The 19,325-nt window shown below is 37.7% G+C and overlaps 1 protein-coding gene across 12 annotated transcripts in view; it reads right to left on the bottom strand.

Moving 5' to 3' along the window:
- Positions 1-4,519: 4,519 nt before the first annotated feature.
- PKIB (cAMP-dependent protein kinase inhibitor beta) overlaps positions 4,520-19,325 on the bottom strand; it is a 171,993-nt gene continuing 157,187 nt past the window's right edge. For all 12 annotated transcript variants that reach the window (XM_078447258.1, XM_078447265.1, XM_078447259.1 and 9 more), the window contains 2 exons: positions 11,234-11,410; positions 4,520-6,622 (listed from right to left, as the gene is read on the bottom strand). In XM_078447258.1, the coding sequence (XP_078303384.1) occupies positions 6,555-6,622; positions 11,234-11,410 (245 nt within the window). In that variant the 3' untranslated portion in view covers positions 4,520-6,554. The remainder of the gene's footprint in view (positions 6,623-11,233; positions 11,411-19,325) is intronic.

The raw sequence follows: 19,325 nt of genomic DNA, 5'->3' as shown, positions 1-19,325 counted from the left end.
ACCCAAAGGAATACAATTTAGGTTGAATTTAGGTCAAAATTCTGAAACCAAATTCACATCTATTGACTGATATCCCCCTTATTTTTTCTATTGTTCTCCACAGTCTTTATAATATCAAATGAAGAAATATTTTAAAAGTGAATTTTTTTTACACGAATAGAAATCCAATTTAGGTGCAAATGTAATTATAAAACTGGAATATTCGAATGTCTAATGTCTCTAAATCACCACGAAATCCTTCCAAGAGCTCTAAAAGTAAATTCCATACGCTCAAAGGTGGGGCAAGGCTTTTTTTTTCTCATCTTACTCTGAGAAGAATTGTTTGCCGAGGCCTCTGTAGTGATGCCTGTTCAGGGCTTCAGGGACTCCTCTGCCATCAGGGCTGCCAGATATTATTCAGCCTCTGAAACATATCTACATGGAACAAAGAAGATCATTTCACTTGCCTGTGAGGCCCTACCTTTAAGATATTCACAGTTAGTTCATGACAGATCATATTTGTGATTCCCACAGAATATCAGTATGCCCTTTCCAGTTATAGGCAGCCCCAGGACAAATGTGAAATGCATCAAGTTTGGGTGTGGTGCCTCTCTCTTCAGTTCAGCCTGTCCCCCCTTTGCGTCATTTCCAGGGCACTACTTCCCTCCCCAAAGAGCCACAGGCGCCTCACTATTTTCCATTCCTTAGAGTCCTGCAAGCAAATGGCAAATTAAATGGCAATTGCACTTGTCATATAAAATCTTTTTTGTGATAAGGTAAAATATAAATGAATAAAGGAGGGAGTGAATAAATAAATGCCAAACAAATAAATAAAATTCCTTCTGCTAAGGTATAAATGCCTCATGAGGGCTTATGTGCTATTCTCTCTATATACAACTTTTTAAAAATTTTTTAGGAATCCTAAGTGGAATTCTGTTTTGAGCAGAGGGTCTTTTGGTGCAAGAGAGGCAGTGCACATCCTGACTCTGAGAGCCTCATCCTGGGTCACTCTTGCCTTTCACACTTTCACACTTTCTTACTTGTGTGAATTCCCAAAGGTACTCCCTGAATCCATTTTCTTCATCTGCAAAATGAGAAACATTAGCAACTATTTTGTATGATTATTATTATGAAACTTCAGAGGGATCTACTATGGTACTTAGTAATCACCAGTCACTCAAAGTATGACTATATAATTATTATTACTATTATTATTATTATGTATACATATTATTATCATTATTCCTATTAGTATGTGCTCAATAAGAAATCTTCCCTAGAATTTTAACAAGGAGCAACAATACCTTTCCAGCCTTTTGCTTGAGCCAATGTTTCCACTTTTAAACAGCTTCAGATTTTCCATGTTCAATAAGAATTAACATCAATAACTCTGGAAAAAATGGAATCCACTCTGGTTAACCAGTCCTAGTTTTAGCTAAAGAGGTGCTGCTCACAGGAAGAAAAGAGAGCAAAGGAATAGGAGGAAAATGTACTTTAGCAAATGACATAGAAAAGAACAGACATTCACCTTAAAGTCTGCCACTCTTTATGCTCAAGCAATTAATAGTAATGATGATGATAAAAATAAAAAATAATAATAGCTTCTCTATGTTCCAGGCACTTTCCTTAGCAATTTACTAGTATTCACTCATTTAATTCTCATAAATCATTATTTTATATATTGAAGCACAGAGAGTGCTTCAAAAGTCCTGATAGCAAACAGTAGAACTGTAATTTGAATTTGAGGTGTCAGTTTTTACAGATAAGACAACAGGCTAGTGTGCTTTGTAACTCTTCCTGTCTCTCCCTCTCCCCCTTTCTCTCTCTACAACCATCACCTCCCAAACTGGCCAAAGCCACCTAAGCTAGCGAAATTGAAGCAAACGCACCATTTCCTCTTGGAAGTAGGATGCCTTGCTCTGTGGTAATTCACATTCTAAGATGGTTCCAACCTTTCCAGCCCAAATTACAAAAATATCTCTTGGCACAAGGAGCAAAATTGTTTTTTGTTCTGCTTTCTCTTGCTTCGAATAGTCAAGTTTCCAAATAACTGCTTAATAGCTTTATTATTCCCTTTTGTCCTGGTTTATCTGACAATAATAATTACTATTTAGCTACTGACTAAGCCAAGTGGCTTATATATAGACAATGGCAAAAATGGGCTTCGAGACTTTCTTTAATGAGCCCAACTAGATAGTTTTGTTGACACTGTCATTGACAATAAGCAAAGATTCCTCCAAAAGAACCTGATTTTTTTTTTCGAAAAGTCGGTAGGCTATTTCAATTTTGTCTTTAAACTACAATTGACCTCTCATTCCCCTTTGTCTGGATTTTATCTTAGAAAAAAATCCTTTCATTAGTAAATATTCAACAAGACTGATACCTCCTGTAACATATAATACTTATAAATACGTATATAATGGAACATTTCTGTGTGCCTTGTGATGAATAAGTGGTTTAAGATATACATTTGGAATGTATGTCATTACCAGCAGTAGTGAAAGGGACATGGCTTCGTTTCTGGTCTCCTAATCCTAAATGAGAGATAAATACCATATAATACTGTGACCCAAGAGTTGTTAATTTTTTTTCTTTTACATTTTCATGGAACACATTACTCATTTAAGTACTCGAAATTCTGTTTTGTTGCAGTAACTGTCATAAAACACTAGTGAGGTGACTCATTGTTAAAGGGTAATGTTCATCACCTGTCAGCAGCTTATTAGTGTGACTGAATTGGCACTAATGTGGTAATTACTATGAATTGTCAATTTCCATTATAATGTCTTCTCCCAGCACCAAGAACTAGGGATGTTTGTGAAAGCACACAGAAAGGCAGAGATAGCCAAATTAACAAACTCAGCTGCCCACAACCTCCACCACCAGAAAATAATGGCAAAAGCATCTGGAATAAAAATGATGATGATGATAGTCAATATTTATTGAATAAGTATTCTTTACCAGGCATTCACCAAGTGTTTTACATATAGCTCATTTATTACTTCCACTAACCCTATAAAGTATGTACTATTCTTAATATCACTGTACAGAGGATAAAGCTGAGACTTGGAAATGATGTAAATTTCCCAAGATCATGTAGCTAGTGAGTAGGAGAGCTACTCAAACTCAGGTCATACATATCCAAAATCCACATGCTTACAAAACTCACCAACCAATTTAAAAATGGGAAGAAGACATGAGTAGACATTTTTCCAAAGAAGACATACACATGGCCAACAGACATGAAAAGATGCTCAACATCACTGATCGTCCCAGGGAAATACAAATCAAAACTACATTAAGATATCACCTCATACCTGTCAGAATGGCTAAAATCAACAACACAAGAAACAACAGGTGTTGGCAAGGATGTAGAGACAGGGGAACCCTCTTACACTGTTGGTGGAAATGCAAACTGGTGCAGCCACTGTGGAAAACAGTGTGGAGTCTCCTCAAAAAGTTAAAAATGGAACTACCCTATGACCCAGTAATCGCACTCCTGGGTATTTACTTAAATATAAAAACACTAATTCAGGATACATGCACCCTGATGTTTATAACAACATTATCTATAATAGCCAAATTATGGAAACAGCCTAAGTGTCCATTGACTGATGGATAAAGAAGATGTGGTATACACACACACACACACACACACACACACAATGGAATATTACTCAGTCACAAAAATGATTGAGACCTTACCATTTGCAATGACATGGATGGAGCTGGAGAATATTATGTGAAGCAAAATAAGTCAGGTAAAGATAAATACCATACAATTTCACTCATACGTGGGATTTAAGAAACAAAACAAATAAGCAACAGGAAAAAAAGAGAGACAGAGGCAAACCAAGAAACACTTGGCTATGGGAACAAACTGATGGTTACCAGAAAGGAGGTGGATGGAGAATGGGTGAAAAAAGTGGTAGGGATTAAGGAAGGCACTTGCTGTGATAAGCATTGGGTATTGTATGGCAGAGTTGAATCACTATATTATATACCTGAAACTAATATTACACTGTATGTTAACTGGAATTTATTTATTTAAGTTTAATTGAGAGAGAGAGAGACAGAGAGAGAGAAAGAGAAACATAGCGTGAGTATGGGAGGGGCAGAAAGAGCAGGAGATACAGAATCTGAAACAGGCTCCATGCTCTGAGCTGTTAGCACAGAGCCTGATGTGGGGCTTGAACCCACAAACCGCAAGATCATGACCTGAGCAGAAGTTGGATGCTTAGCCAACCGACTGAGCCACACAGGCACCCCAACTAATGGAATTTAAATAAAAACTTTAAAAAAATAGAATGAGGGACCAAAACAATAATTATTTCAGAAAGTGAGCCTTCATAAATTTAAAAGAACAGGGGAGCAATGAAGACTCAGTTTGATGTTTGCCATCGTGTTTTTATACATAATACAATGCATATAGCTCACTCACACAGACCAAAAAAGGAAATTATTGTACAAATACTAAACATTTGGACAGTAGGAATGTTCTGAAAATTTGTAGACAATAAAGTACTAGTGATTAATTAAAAAAAAATCCTTGTGCGTAACAGTTTAACTCTGCTCCAGGGTTCCTCAAGCTCTACACTACTGACATGCATAGCCAGATAATCCTTTGCTGTGAGGGTCCACCCACCGTGAGGGTCCGCTCCCAGGACTGCAGGATATTTGGCAGCTTAGCAGCATCCTTAGCCTCTGTCCACTAGAAGCCAGCAGCGCTTTCTCTCCCTGGCCCCCAGCCTAGTTGTGGCAGTCACAAATGTCTCCAGACATTGACAAATATCCTCAGGAGGTAAAATTGTCATTACCCTGCAAGTTAAAAATCACTGTTCTCCTCTAATACTCTTTATACTGTTTATACAATATCATGTCATTCAATAACTTCCTGAAATACAATTTTAGTGTAATACATTTAATTGAAAATTAAATTAGTGCTAGGGGTGTCTGGGTGGCTCAGTCAGTGAAGCGTCTGACTTTGGCTCAGGTCATCATCTCACAGCTTGTGAGTTCAAGCCCCGTGCTGGGCTCTGTGCTGACAGTTCAGAGCCTGGAGCTGCTTAGGATTCTGTGTCCCCCTCCCTCTCTTCCCCTCCGCTGCTCGTGCTGTCTCTTCCAAAAACAAACATTAAAAAATAATTTTTTAAAAAGTTAAAAAAAAATAAATTAGTGCTACACCTAAGATATTACTTTTGATTCTTTTACCTAAAAAAATTATATTTGAGAATTTAAAACAATCAGGTTCTTTGCAATCTACCCCTTTGGTATATATAAGATATGAAGTTAGCCTTCGCCAATGAAATAATATGTAGGAGGTGATTTATGTTGCAAAGTTTATTAACTTCCTCCTCTAAAGTGTGTCACCATTTTTCAGTTGGTATACTTTAGAAGATAAAATTAAGAAGACTTGTATCAAGAACAAGTTTCTTGAGCAGTGAAGAGTTTATTTGATTACTGTATACAGACATGGCCTAAGTCAACAATCAAATAAAATATAACTGCATGCATATATATCTGAAAATTAAAATAAATTCATTAGTCCATTTTCTAAAAATTCAGAATTTTACTATTTTTCTAAAATGTCTAATAAAATTTACTACAACTTTGGTTTTGCTTTTGTTCCTTTTAAAATATATACTTAAATATATATTAAAAGCAAGTATTTTGCTATTTCTACCTACAACATTCACTAAATATTTGTGTCATGTTAGTTACTTTAGGGAAGATATAAAAATGATGGTCTGCATTCCTGAGGAAATCATTTCAGAAACAAGTCACAATACACATAAGCCCTAAGAAAGGAAAAGACAGTATAAAGCAACTAGTAAAGTGTTTTGAATAAGTCTTATTAAAGAAAAACATATGCACACACATACACCAAAGTTAAGGAAGATAGTGAAATTCATTTTAATAGGCATGTTCCATATAAACAATTTGTCACAAATTTTGTATTTTAAGAGTCTATAAGAAAAATCACAGTATGCATAGACTAGAAGCAAAATACATCAAACAAAAATATCCTAAAGATATTTAACTTGTCAAAGTTTTGCAATTTTTCCAAATCATTTTAGGGTTTGGGGAAAAATAGTGCATTTTTGCTTTAAAAACAAATGTTCTCTATGTGTTTTTGACTATTATTCCTTCTCATCCAAAAAAAATACTGCCCTACAAATTCCATAGTTTTAAATGGTGTTTGTTTTATATTTACTAAGAAAATGGTTTGCCCATTACCATAAAAACAGAATTAAAAATACATCTGGCTAAGTAAATCCAAAAGAGAACAGTGGATTTTGTTGGGTTTATAGATAATGATATGTATATAAGTGACCATACATTCTTAACCTTTTCCTTGGGTGCAATTTGGAAGTAATATGCCGTTTAATAGCCTACATTGGATATTGTGGTTGCATTCCAAGTGAGTAGCATCACAACAAAATTATCTAATACACACGTGTTGCTTAGGGCTGCAATGTTACCATAGTTACTACCAGATCAAACATCTCAGGAAAGCAGGGCCACTAAGTCTTTCAGTTTACAGAAATTCAGCACTTTTGATAGTTTATGAGCCTTCATTTTTCTTCTTTTGGGGGCTTTTCCAATTGGCATTGTGTTGTTTCTTCATCTTTCTTTTTTACATCTAAAAAATAAATAAATAATTCCGTTCATTTATAGAATATAGTGAAATATGTTTTATACTATAGTGGAATGAAACCATTAGTACTTCCTTTATGCACCCTAATAATTCTCTCCTTGATTAGGAGAGGCTTTGCCCTCAATATAGGTATGGAAACTATACAAAGAAAAGAAATATGGATAGGTTTGGGAATCAACATTCTCCTAGTTACCTTTCCCTCCTATTCTCCAGAATTATTACATGCGAGGCAGTCTCCTAGGTATTATCACAATCTCCATTTATAGATTAGTCTATTGAAATACAAACAGGTTAAGTAACTTGTTCAGTCACAGAGCTAGTAAGTGACAGAAACACAATTTGGACTGGGTCAAGTGGCTCCATAGCCCAACCCCCTTAATGATCTCCCTATAGTTCATCACACTCTCTCCAGCTTCCTCACAGTTTCTACCTCCTTTGCTCTTAGGAGATGATCTCACTACTTTGCAGAAAAGAAAAAAAAAATCAAAATCTTCAGGTAAAAGCTCCCTCAACCACCAAATTTCTAAAACCCCGTAGTCTGTACTTATTCCTTCTACCCTTCCTCTTATTACAATGGAAAATGTGTTCCTCAGGACTGGTTACATAATTTATTGGAGCCCAGTGCTAAGTGGGAATGTAGCACCCCGTCTTCAAAACATATGGAAAACTTCAAGACAGCAACAGCAAGTGCAAATCTCTTCTGAACCCAGGACCCTGTGCAACCAACCACACCTCACCGCACAATCCTGGAGCTGGCCTTGGTGCTGCTCAGACTATCCAAGTCTATTCCTTCAAGATCTGGGACCCTCTCCATTTCTGCCTCATCAGCAAGCTGACTCTAACAATCATCTCCCGCCTCCATTTCACCTGACTTTCCCTTTCTCCTGATTCTTCATTTCCTCACATCACCACCAACTTTGAACTAACAAAGGCCTTCTTTTAACTGAAAATTTTCCACATACTATCTTGTCTTTTATCCTTTAAAACGTGTCATCTCTTGAGGTCTCCATTTTAAATGAAAGCTATTAAGTCTCTTCTGCCTCCCTAATACTCTTGCCAAAATCATCACTGGCATCTTTGAAGTTCAATATGATGGATTCTATTCAGTTCTTCAATTTTTATTCAGGAAATATATTATTAAACATGTATAATATACCAAGCAGTGAAAAAAAATATTCCATCTCTCAGGAGACTTCTAGTGAGGGACATGGGGAATAAACAAAATAAGTAAAATGTATGGTATGTGAGGAGTCCTAAGTGCTATGGAGGAGAATAGTCCTAACTGTTATGGAGGAGAAGTGCTATGGAGGAAAATAGGAGTTTTCAAGAAGTCTTGGGGCATGGAGGTTGTGATTTTAGCTAGGGTTAGCTGGGGAGAAGGGCCATGCAAGTAAAGACCTGAAAAGGTAAGGGGTGAGCTATGCCAATGGCAGGAAGAGAGCATTCTAAGCAGAGGGAAAGTTAGAGTCAAAGCTATCAATGTGCAGGAAGGAACTGCAGGCAGGATAATACAGAGAAAAAAGAACAGAATATGGGGTCAGAGGGATACCAAGAGACCAGATCTTTTGGGTGAAAAATGGCAGCTAGCTGAACAAATCTGAAAGTAGAACTGACAATTATTGCTGATAGATTAGATACACAGTTGAGAGAAAGAGGGGAGACAAGGATGATTCCAAGATTTTGACTCTGGCAACTGGAAGTGTGAAACTGCCATTCACCAAGATGGGGAAGAGGCAGGAAGAACAGGTATCAGGGAGAATATCTGGACTCCGCTTTATTATCCATTAAGTTTGAGATCCCTCTTAGATAGCCAAAGCAGGGGTCAAATAGGCAGATGGATTTATGAGTGTGAAGTCAGTGGAGCTTCTAACTGGAGAAAACAAATCCATGAGCTATCAGGAAAATGATATTGTCCCAGTGAAATCGGATAGTATCTCAAGAGGAGGGAATGTTGATAGAGAAAATGTAAAAAACAAAACCAAAAGCAAACAAGCAAACAAGAAACCACTGAGTTCTGGTACCATGTAATTCATTAAGAGATCAGGGAGAGAAAGAAACAACAGCAGGAGAGGAACAGCCAGTGAAGCAGGAAGAAAACCAGGAGAACAGAATGTCCAAGAAGCCAAGAGAAGAAAAGTCTTAAGGGGAAGAAAGGGACGGTGCATCATGACAAAGCTTCCAAGAGATCATGTAGGATGGAAACTAAGAATGGACTGCTGATTTCATCAGACACAATGCTACTTGTAATCTTGAAACAGAGGGGTGGTATGGTGAGGATCAGAGGAACAAAGAGAATTTGGAGGCATGTCCATTCTAAGGGCTTTTTATTGGCTGCTCCTTCTGCAAAGACAGCTCTTACCTCTGATCTTTGGTGCCTGCTTCTTCCTTCAGTTGTGATTCAAAACACATCATTGTCATTCAGATTTCAGTGAGGGCTGTCCTAATTTCACAATCTAAAACCACAGTAACTCTACCACAACATCCTATTTAATTCTCTGATAGAACGGATACTGTTGACATATATTTATTTGTTTATAACCTAACTCTCCCATTGTAGGTATCATCCAGGACAGCAAGACTTTATGTCTGTCTTATTCACCAATATGCTGCTAGTTTTTAGAATGGTGCTTAGCGCTCAGTGGGCACTAAATTGAACAATGGATCAAATGAACAGTGATAGAGGGAGTAAGAAAAGGCCCTTTGTGACATTTACAGCTGCCGCCCTCTGTCACTACTTGCTCATATGTTATCAGGCATCATTGTCCTCCCTATCACAGTTATTAATTTATAAGAGATAGATTAAGACAAAGTGTGAACTGGGCAAATTTCAGACAGGTTAGTTTCATGCAGGATGCAAGACATTTGTGAGCCTAGAATTTTTCCCACCTAAAAATATTTATCAACAACAACAACAACAACAAAAATCAAAGAGGATAGATCTGAGGGAAACCATTTAACCACCTAATAATCCACCTAATAACCCCCTTTCCCTTCCCTCTAAGGGAATGTGACCTTACTTAGAACAATCCTTATTTTCTTTTGCTAATAACTTCCTTGCCTCACCTTCCTTCTTATAAAAACCTTCCATTGTGTACAACTCCTCAGAGCTCCCCTCTACTTGCTGGATAGGATGCTGTCTGATTGATGAATCACTTAATAAAGTCATTAGATCTTCAAATTTACTTAGCTGAAATTTTTGCTCTTTAACAGTATAAAAATAGTAACTATATTGTTTCTGATAATGGTCTCTCTAGCAATGGAAGTAAAATGGTGAAAACTACTCACTCTCCTACAAAGAGTTAACCAGGTAACATCAGTAAGCATTAAGGTTTTGTGTGTATGCAGTTAGGGTACGTAAACTCTAATTAGGCCCATTATACTAATAAGCAACTTAGCTTCTCTCCCTCTCTAGTTGAGGATGGCCCTTCAATAGCAACATATGTTCTAATAACCATATTCCATTTTCAAACTTAAAAGGCTGAGATGATTACACACATTTTTATTTATTTTCTTTCTTTCCAATTTCCCATCTTATAATAGTTTGTGTGTGTGTGTGTGTATATATATACTTTTTTTACTATTACTTGTAGTATCTCATAAGAGAAATGCAATGACCTCTGGGAAAAGGTGAGGTGTCCCTGGCCAAACCAAGATTTACTTATTTCATAGGGATCAAACCAGGAACATTTGTAACTTTACCAGGTAGCAAATAATCTACTGAAGCAAAGGACCAAGAGCCCTCTTCTGGGACTTGCATGAATAGTGTAGATATGCACAAACTTCTAGCTTTCTCTTGCCTCATTGCCAGCAAGCGTAAATTTCTGTACACATACTAAAGTCTACCTTGACGTCTAACATGGGGCACAAAGCACAGGTATTTTGGTAACACTTTTTTCTTTAACCTCTACAAATATTTTTAAATAAAAAGACTCCTTTAAAACTTTACTGAGAGTATCATTATATTTATTTCCAGAAGACTAAGCTCTGGAAGCTGTATGAGCTGTATGTAAGCAATGGGGTGAAAGACCCGAGATTTCCCTTCATTAGTTTGACAGCTCCCTTTTTTCCTTAATTCAACTTTTTCCACTGAAGAACAATCACCTTTTATACAAATACTCACCTTAAAGATTTCATCTTTAACTGATAATAAACTTCTTCTTAGATGTGAGAAACAGAAGGACTTGAGAATACTACAGTGAAATAGAACCTTCCAAAGTGGTTTGCCAATGGATGACAGAAGGAAAACTATTTCATTTCTGAGTGTTTCTAGATAAATGTTGTAAGTTTGTTGAGGGGATTATATTTGTTCACCTCTGATTCCCAATTACTAGCACTGTGCATGGCTATACATGTTCAATGAATAAATAAATGTTCAGCTTCCACATACACATCAAGAGACAAAAAGGTAAAACTGTCCACTTTCAGAAAGCCTAAAAAATGTACTTAGCCTTAAACAAACACTGAGAGATTTTAGTAGCCACTTGTGAAAAAAGGCACAGAAAAAAAGAGCACTTATGACTAGTTAAAAGAGAGACTGTTCCAGAGGAAAGGACTAAGAAGAGAGTGCTACTGTTTTGAAGGGAATTTGTGTGTTACCTTCCTCCATGGAGAGGGCCTCCAGTCTGAGGGGCAACTCCGAGATTCCACCTGTCCCCGCTGAGCCCTGGATGTCTGGCACCGCATTCCGGCGGCCTGTCCTTGCTGAAGATGCAAAATTGTTGACCACAGGCTCCACATCAGTCATTTTCGATGAATCTGTCCTCATAGCAACATCTACAAATAGAATGTGCACATGAAGAAGAGGATGAGCCTATTTTGAGGTAAATGTTCACAGTGGTGGTTGAAAGGCATGGCTAGATCAAAATCACAACAGGCTTGAGAATCTACTCATTGATCACACCCTGCATCTACGTCTACTGTTATGGTCCTGAAGCTTCCATTTGCACATTAGCACATTCGCTGAATAGAGAAGGAAGTTCTCAGTGTGAGCCAGGTTGCTATAAATAAACCCTGAGCCGAATAAGCCACTTGGATGCTTTAGGGTGCAGTAATCTCTGGCTTTTGTTCTGTTTTTCTCTGGATGGATCAGCCAAACTAGGGCTTGGAAGGAAATGAAAACTGACTTGCTTGGCCACTCCTATAGAGACCCTGCCTGCCAGTTTTTGTTTGTGGTGCTTGTTCAGGCTGAAACTAAATTACTATAATTTGTATGGATCAAACAAAACACACTATGCTCCTACTCTTTAGATATGAGAAGTTCCACTTTATCTCAAAGGCATTTTTCCCCTAGTGACAGCTGTGTATTTCTGCCTGTTCTAGTCAAAGACCTAATTTTCAACAGCCTCATATTCATGTTTAGGAGAGTAGAATCTGTATTACCTCTCTTGCATTTAAGTGGAAATGGTAATTACTCGTGCTTTCCTAAGCATCCTTTATCTTTCTAATAATTGTACCCATGAAAGAATTCTTAGGAAATCATTTACTGTACAGGGAGGGAAGGAGGTAGCAGATTCTGTTTATTCTAAAACTAACCCTCTTTCATATGATGTTTTCTAATGAATCTTTCCTAAGAAGTCAACACTGAATAGTATCTCAAAAGCAACAGAAGCAGCAGCAAGCATTTATTGAGAACCTATTAAGTACTAGGCTCTCAGTTGGGCACTGAGAACACAAAGGAATAACATACTTTCCTCTTTTTAGGGGACTTGCACTCTCAAAGGGACTTTGCACCCTCTTTCTCCTCTTTGATGCATTGGTATACATGCATACCACAGAATATGCTGAGTATCAACCAAGGGATGGAGATAATCATCCTTTGAATCAATTAGACTTCTGTTTAGTATTTGCCAACTGTCTGGCATTGACAGACAACATAGATTAATATAAAAAGCACTGAACTATTAGTCAAAAAGAACTTCACTCCATTATAGGCTTGCAGGTGATATTGGCTAATTCATTTCATTTTGGAGTCATGGTTCCTCCCCTACATAATTGATATAAAAAAAATTAGCCTAACTGATACACAGGATTTTTGTTAAGAACTAATGAGATAAAGGATATAGAAACTCTTGATAATTCTAAAATTATGTCTGGTTATTGGCACCATTGTTCACATCTCACAAAGTTTTATTCACTCCACTGCCCTTCTATGTATCCTTTTAATCCTACAAAGAAACATCTTCCTACTGGAGACCTCTTGAATTTCCTAAGAGGGAAACCAGAATGTATGCAATGCAGCATAAACATTTTCATATCTCTTGTCTCATTTTAAGTCTCCCAATAATCCTTTGACATAGTAAGGAATAACCCTCACTCACTACGTGGCTGTGAAAACTGTGGATGTGATTTATTTAAAGTCACAAAGCTGCTCATGTAGCACCCAAGAATGCAAATCCAGTTTCAGTTCACTCTGAAGGCAAGATGACATGGATCGCCACAAAATTATCTTTCCAAATCTCTGTGACATGCAGACAGTCATACAATAGCTACTTTTGATTCTGCCCTTGATTACTTTTTAAATAGGGAAAATATCATATATATAAATACACATATATATACATACACACATACTTACATATGTGTGTGTGTGTGAGAGAGAGAGAGAGAGGGAGGGAGGGAGGGAGAGGGACAGATTCCTCATCTTTTCATAGGTGTTCCTTTCTGGCTTTGAATGGTTATCTTGTGAGACCCCCACCCCCCACCCCTCCATGTTACATGAATGTCAATTATAGATCTCTTCTCTAGAGCTTGTGAGAAGTGTCTCACACCAAGTTTGGAAAAAGACCCTGTTTGCCAGCTTCCACTCTGTCTTCAGCCAATTAACAGCACATCGAAAGCCATGGCCACGATCAAGGGTGTATTTCTGTGGAGCATCGTCCTGTGTCACACAAACAAGTTAGCTATGCTAAGTTTGGAGGAGCAGCTCTGAACACCTTGATCATTACTGGCCTGATAGTCCAAAATCTTAAAGTTAAAGATAACAACACATATAAAAATATTAAGATATGCTATTTAAAATACTTAAATACGATATATTTTATGTTAAATGAAGTGAGTGAACTTCTTTAGTAAGACAGTCTATGTTAAAGACCTAATGAATTAGAATTTGTATATTGAAAAAGAATTTCTAAAAGGTGAACTTCCCTCAACATGAAGAAATTCTAGGCTCTGGGTTTATTTCAAGGTTTCCTTGCTTTTGGCTGCTATTTTGCTTTTGCCTTTATATTATTATTTCAGACACAGGCTTTCTGAATTAGTCCTTTTTTGTCGGTTAGTGTTAGAAAACAAGATCAAAAAACTATCTAAAAGTCTGTCAAGATTTTACTCATTAACTACCATTTTAAGGCAAAAACCAGAACTGGATGTGTAGGAAAACCAGACAACAATAGGCTGCTTTACCCCAGAGCTTTACTTGGTCATTTCCCAGCTCTCCCTCTTCCTACTACCATCTTCCTTTCAGAGCCGGCCACCGACGCTGATGCTGAGTGACCAGGATGTCATGCTCCAGCACAAAACAGACAGTTCACCCAGCCTGGACCCACAGGACTGCAGGGAGACGTAGCTTTCTACAGTGAAGAGTCATCTCATCTTCCTGACAGAAGGTGTCAGTGACTTAGAGACTGCTGGCTGGAAGGAACATTTGGATCCACAGTGTGATTCTCAACTGGGCTCTTTTAATTCTCTAGCAAAGACATTGCCTGCAGCATTGGAAATAACCTGAAAGTCCCTAAGGGAAGAATGGCTGAATAAACTATGTATATAATATTATGGAACATTATACAGTGATTAGAAAGAATGTGCTAAATCCAGTTAGATCCACCTATGGAGATGCATCCATGACACTGTAAAATAAAGCAAAATTCAAAAGTAATATTTACAGTGTGTGGGGGAAAAGTAATGAATATAATATGATCTCAATTTCATAAAAAGAATAAAAAATGCTAGTGGGGAGTGTAAGAGAGAACAAGGAGAATATTAATCATTTTTTGGTACTTCCTTACATACATAAACTTGTACAATGAGCATAGATTATTGTTGTGATTTAAAATAAATGAAACACATTCACCTGGAAAAATTATAAATATACAGATATTCTAGCACAGAAAGGTGCTAAAAGTGATATTTTGATAATTTAACCAAAAATAGTGTATCTTGAAGTGTAAGCCTCTTCCTGTACCAAACAGCCATCTTACCTGTCTGTTGTTATTGTCCTCTGCAACACTGATTACATATGCCTGATTTTTCTTTTAGAGGGATGATTATATATATAGTAAAAGAAGATTTCAAAATGGAGCAAGTAAGCAAGCTTGGCTAAGAAAATTTCTTTTAAAGTAGGGCCAGGATGGGGTGCTGGGTGGCTCAGTCACTTGACCATCCAACTCTTGATTTTGGCTCAGTTCATGATCTCATGATTAGTGAGTTTGAGCCCCAAGTCAGGCTCCGTGTGGAGCCTGCTTGGGATCCTCTCTCTCTTTCCTTCTCCCTCTGCCCCTCCTCCACTTGCATCATCTTTCTCTCTCTCCCTCTCTCTCAAATAAATTTAAAAAAATTTTTTTTTTAAATACAGCCAGTAAGTCATAAGGGAGGAGGAATTTATGCACGTCCTCAGCAGAGGAACTATGAACTTTTTGAACTTTGAAGCTATCTGCAAGCCCTCAGCCTAGACTGAACTTCCCCCCCTCACCCCCCTCACAATTGGATCTTCCGTGGTCTTCACTTCTAAAGGAGCCAGTTGGGTTTAACAAGCTTCAACCATGCATTTGCATACACAACCAATCCCAGTTAACCTAATTTCAATTCCTGTTTTGCAGAGGATCTAAATGAAAACTACATTCCTAACCTTCCACCTTTATATAACCTTGCCCCACTCTTTGTCTTCCTTGGAACACAATTTGGGTTTCTATCTCAATCTGTGGCTCCCAAACTGCAATTCTAACTGCCCACATAAATGTCTGTTTTAATTTTCAGTTAATTCTTTCTTTTTCAACATTGTATATAAAGTAGAGACAACTGGTCTCTTCAAATGCTTTGTGATGTTTAAAAAATATATAACCTATAGAAAGATGAGGAAACACTACTAATAAACACGGAAGAGAGATTAACTTCCAAGTTCTTTTAAATTTCTGGGTTTATGCTTTGCATTCTGTGTGTGTTGTGTCTCTCTCTCTTTGCCCCTCCCCCACTCGTGCTTTGTCTCTCTCTCAAAAATAAACATTAAAAATAATTTTTAAAAAATGTCCAGGCTTGAAAAGCTAATTATGTGTATGTTTTCTACAACTCTTCCTCTTTTTCTTCTACAGACAACTCTGTATGTTTTCTACAACTCTTCCTGTTTTTCTTCTACAGAATTAGTAGAGGAATCTGGAAGAGTGCTGCTTTGTCAGCTGTGAGTGCTTACAGAGCTGAACCCATTTGGACATTTGAAGATTTCCCAGAAGTCCTTGAATGCCCCCAGCATGCATCTCTGTTGAAAATACACAATTTTCAGGATGCCTGACCAAAAGACCATTAAACAGTCATAGATACACACACATGCCAACATCTCTGCAGTCTCCACAATATTGAAAATTCAACACCAGCACAACTGAAGAGAACAAAGATGTCCAAGTTAAATGAAGCATATACAAAATTTTGATGTATATACAAAACCACTAGCCAGCTCCCAATGGGCTTAGAAGAGCCTGCTAAGAACAGAATGTATGTTACAAGCGTAATAATAAACAAAAGTTTGGAACACCTGGGTGGCTCAGTCAGTTAAGTGTCTGACTCTTGGTTTTGGCTTAAGTCATGATCTCACAGTTCGTGGGTGTGAGCTCCGTGTTGGGCTCTGCTCTGAGAGTGCAGAGCCTGCTTGGGCTTCTCTCTCTCCTTCTCTCCCCTCCTCTGCTTTCTCTCTGTCCCTTTCTCTCAAAATAAATAAGTGTAAAAACACTTTTTTTTAAAGTTTCTATAAACAGGAGCACCTGGGTAGTTCAGTCGGTTGAGCATCTGACTTCAGCTCAGGTCATGATCTCACAGTTCATGAGTTTGAACCCTGCATCGGGCTTGCTGCTGTCAGTATGGAGCCTGCTTCTGATCCTCTGTCCCCCTCTCTTTCTGTCCCTCCCTCACTTGTGCTCTCTCTCCCGCTCTCTCTCAAAAATAAATAAATAAACAAACATTTAAAGAAAAGATTCTATAAACAAAAGTTTTTGCAACTTCTTTCTCTCCCAACTGAGATGATCTACCCTCTTAGCTCACACTCATTCTTTTCCTTAAGCTTCCTTACTTGAAGCCAAGACTGCAAGGTCATTACCTTTTTTCTAATCTCTGGATCCATATCATCACTCACTTCATCTCCCACAGTGAAACTACTACTCATTCTGCATGTAAGACTTGAAATAAACTTCTCACACACTAAATGAGTTCTCTGGGAGAAATGAGTTCTCTGGGAGTATGAGTCAGGGTATCTCAAAAAACACTTAAAGTAACAAGGAAGAACATGTACTTTGGAAAGTCACTGTTTTTCCTGGTCAAAAGAGAGGATGAAATAAAGAGAGACATACACTGTTCTCAGTTGATTAGCAAATTCCTCATCTGGCTCTCTCCAGCTTTCAGTATCTTAATACCTTATGCTAGGTTTCTTCAGTTCTCTGCCTACAGCTATTATTTTGCAAGATTTTATTTTGGAACATAAACACTTCTTCCAAATGAGGTGAGAGAACTGTAACAATTGCATCTCAATGTGGACCAACAAAAACCGCTTCCACTAAATTATTAAGTGGCCCTGTGCTAGGCCCCCACACTACAAAGAGGAACCCCCAGAATGGTGAGGTCAAACATATTCTGATCTTTTCAGTACCTTTCTTGACCTCAAATCCTACTCTTTGGAAATAAAGCAAAAGTATCCACCTCGAAAAATGAGAATCCTACCACATCTATTTACCTAAGTATCAAGACAATTTTAGGGTAAATAGAGCTTACATGAAATGTATACCTGTATAAAAATTATGTTTTTAACTTAGAGATCTTTCTTTTTTGTTTTTTTAATTTCTCTACATTTGTAGTTTCTGTGCCTCAAGTCTAAGCCAGAGGAAATTCTACCTCTTGTCTATTGACACATATTGTTTCTCATACTTAGATTCTTGCCTGATAATGATATAAACAGACCCTTCAACATATATTGGTAGATGCATGAAAGCTATTTTTACCATGCATAATTTTTGACAACTTAGACCTATAAAATTCTAAATATAAAGCCATATTGATTTTTCTATAATCTCCTAGGTAAAGTAATGAACAAATCTGAATACCTTTCTGGCACAATGACATTGTTAAACTAAGATAGGGTCATTTAGGACAATAATATGGACTGATGTGGATAAAGATAAAAAAAAATAACTGCAATAACCACGCAACACCCTTCAGTGCAAGGGTCACATTTAACTGGTCATTCTACTCTAGAAAAAACTTACCCCAAACGCACCCTCCATTAAAGACTCTATGGAGTTAGTTTGCCATAGGTCTACTCCTACCCTGGCAGCTTCCCCAAAGGACCTGTAAACTTAAGTGATGCGGACCCAGACACTGAAGTGATGCGTTAACATCATTAACATTAACAACATTAACATTAACACAGCCAGTTTGTGTCAAAGTCTCTTCTAAGTTCAGACAGTACTGTTTCTGTTTCTTTGAAACAGACATCCCTAATTATTAGTACATTATCTTGGGTTGCGTGTGCATGGGCGCGTGCGTGGGTGGGTGCTTGCGTGCGTGCATGCGTGTGTGTATGTTATGCCTGATAGGTGGTATCCAGGACACGCAATGATATTTTCAGTTCTCCTTTAGGTGAATGTAATTCTAAATGGTTATAACCTGTAGCAGAGCATCCCTATCTTACATCTTACATAGTTTTGACCTTTTGCTTCTCACCTTTTTATTTCTATCTTCCTGAGAGATTAGAATTGAGAGCACTTAGCTTGAATTACAAGGAACCATCTTCGTTTTTTCCCTCACTTTACCTGAAACCCTGCCTGTATTCCTCCATTCTCATTTACTTTTCACATTTTCCTTTCCAACTGAGGGACTCAAATACCAGTGTGTTCTTACTTCATTAAGGTGGCAGAGCCTACTTAAGAAAGTATTTGGATTCTATTCAAAAGTACTTATTTAACACTGACTCTGTTCAAAGCACTGTGCTAGTAACTGGGATTTGCCACAGTAAGTAAGGACTTCCCCTGCTTCAGCTGGAGACCTGGAGAGGCTCAGTGCCAGGCAGCTCCCCCAAATGCACAGAGGAGGTAGTGGTTAGTTCCAAAAGAGAAGATGGGGTAAGAATGCACCGAGTGGGGTCCCAGAGAAAGGGCTAGAAAATTCTAATGAGAGACTGCTCCCAGATCATCCACTTCTCATCTTTGCCTTTTTCCAATTATTTTTGGACACAAAGTCTTCCTAGATTTCAATAAAGGCACAAAGATTCTTCAAGCTGAATTTGCACTACCAAGAAAATGAAATAATTTTGAGGATTATATGGTTTGCTTGCACCAGTCCCATCTCAGAGTGAACACAAGCTGTCTGTGCAGGGGGGTTTTAAACGCAAGTCCTAAGAAGTCAGTTCCTTTTTTAATGAGACAGTGGTTTTAAACTGTCAAGTGACTTTTGATGACATCAGTAGGAAGGAGAAAAAGGGAAGTTAATCTGACCAACATGG

Source organism: Panthera onca, chromosome B2, assembly GCF_046562875.1.
Source record: "Panthera onca isolate mPanOnc1 chromosome B2, mPanOnc1 haplotype 2, whole genome shotgun sequence".
NCBI lineage: Eukaryota > Metazoa > Chordata > Mammalia > Carnivora > Felidae > Panthera > Panthera onca.
This window is presented reverse-complemented; position numbering and strand designations above follow the sequence as displayed.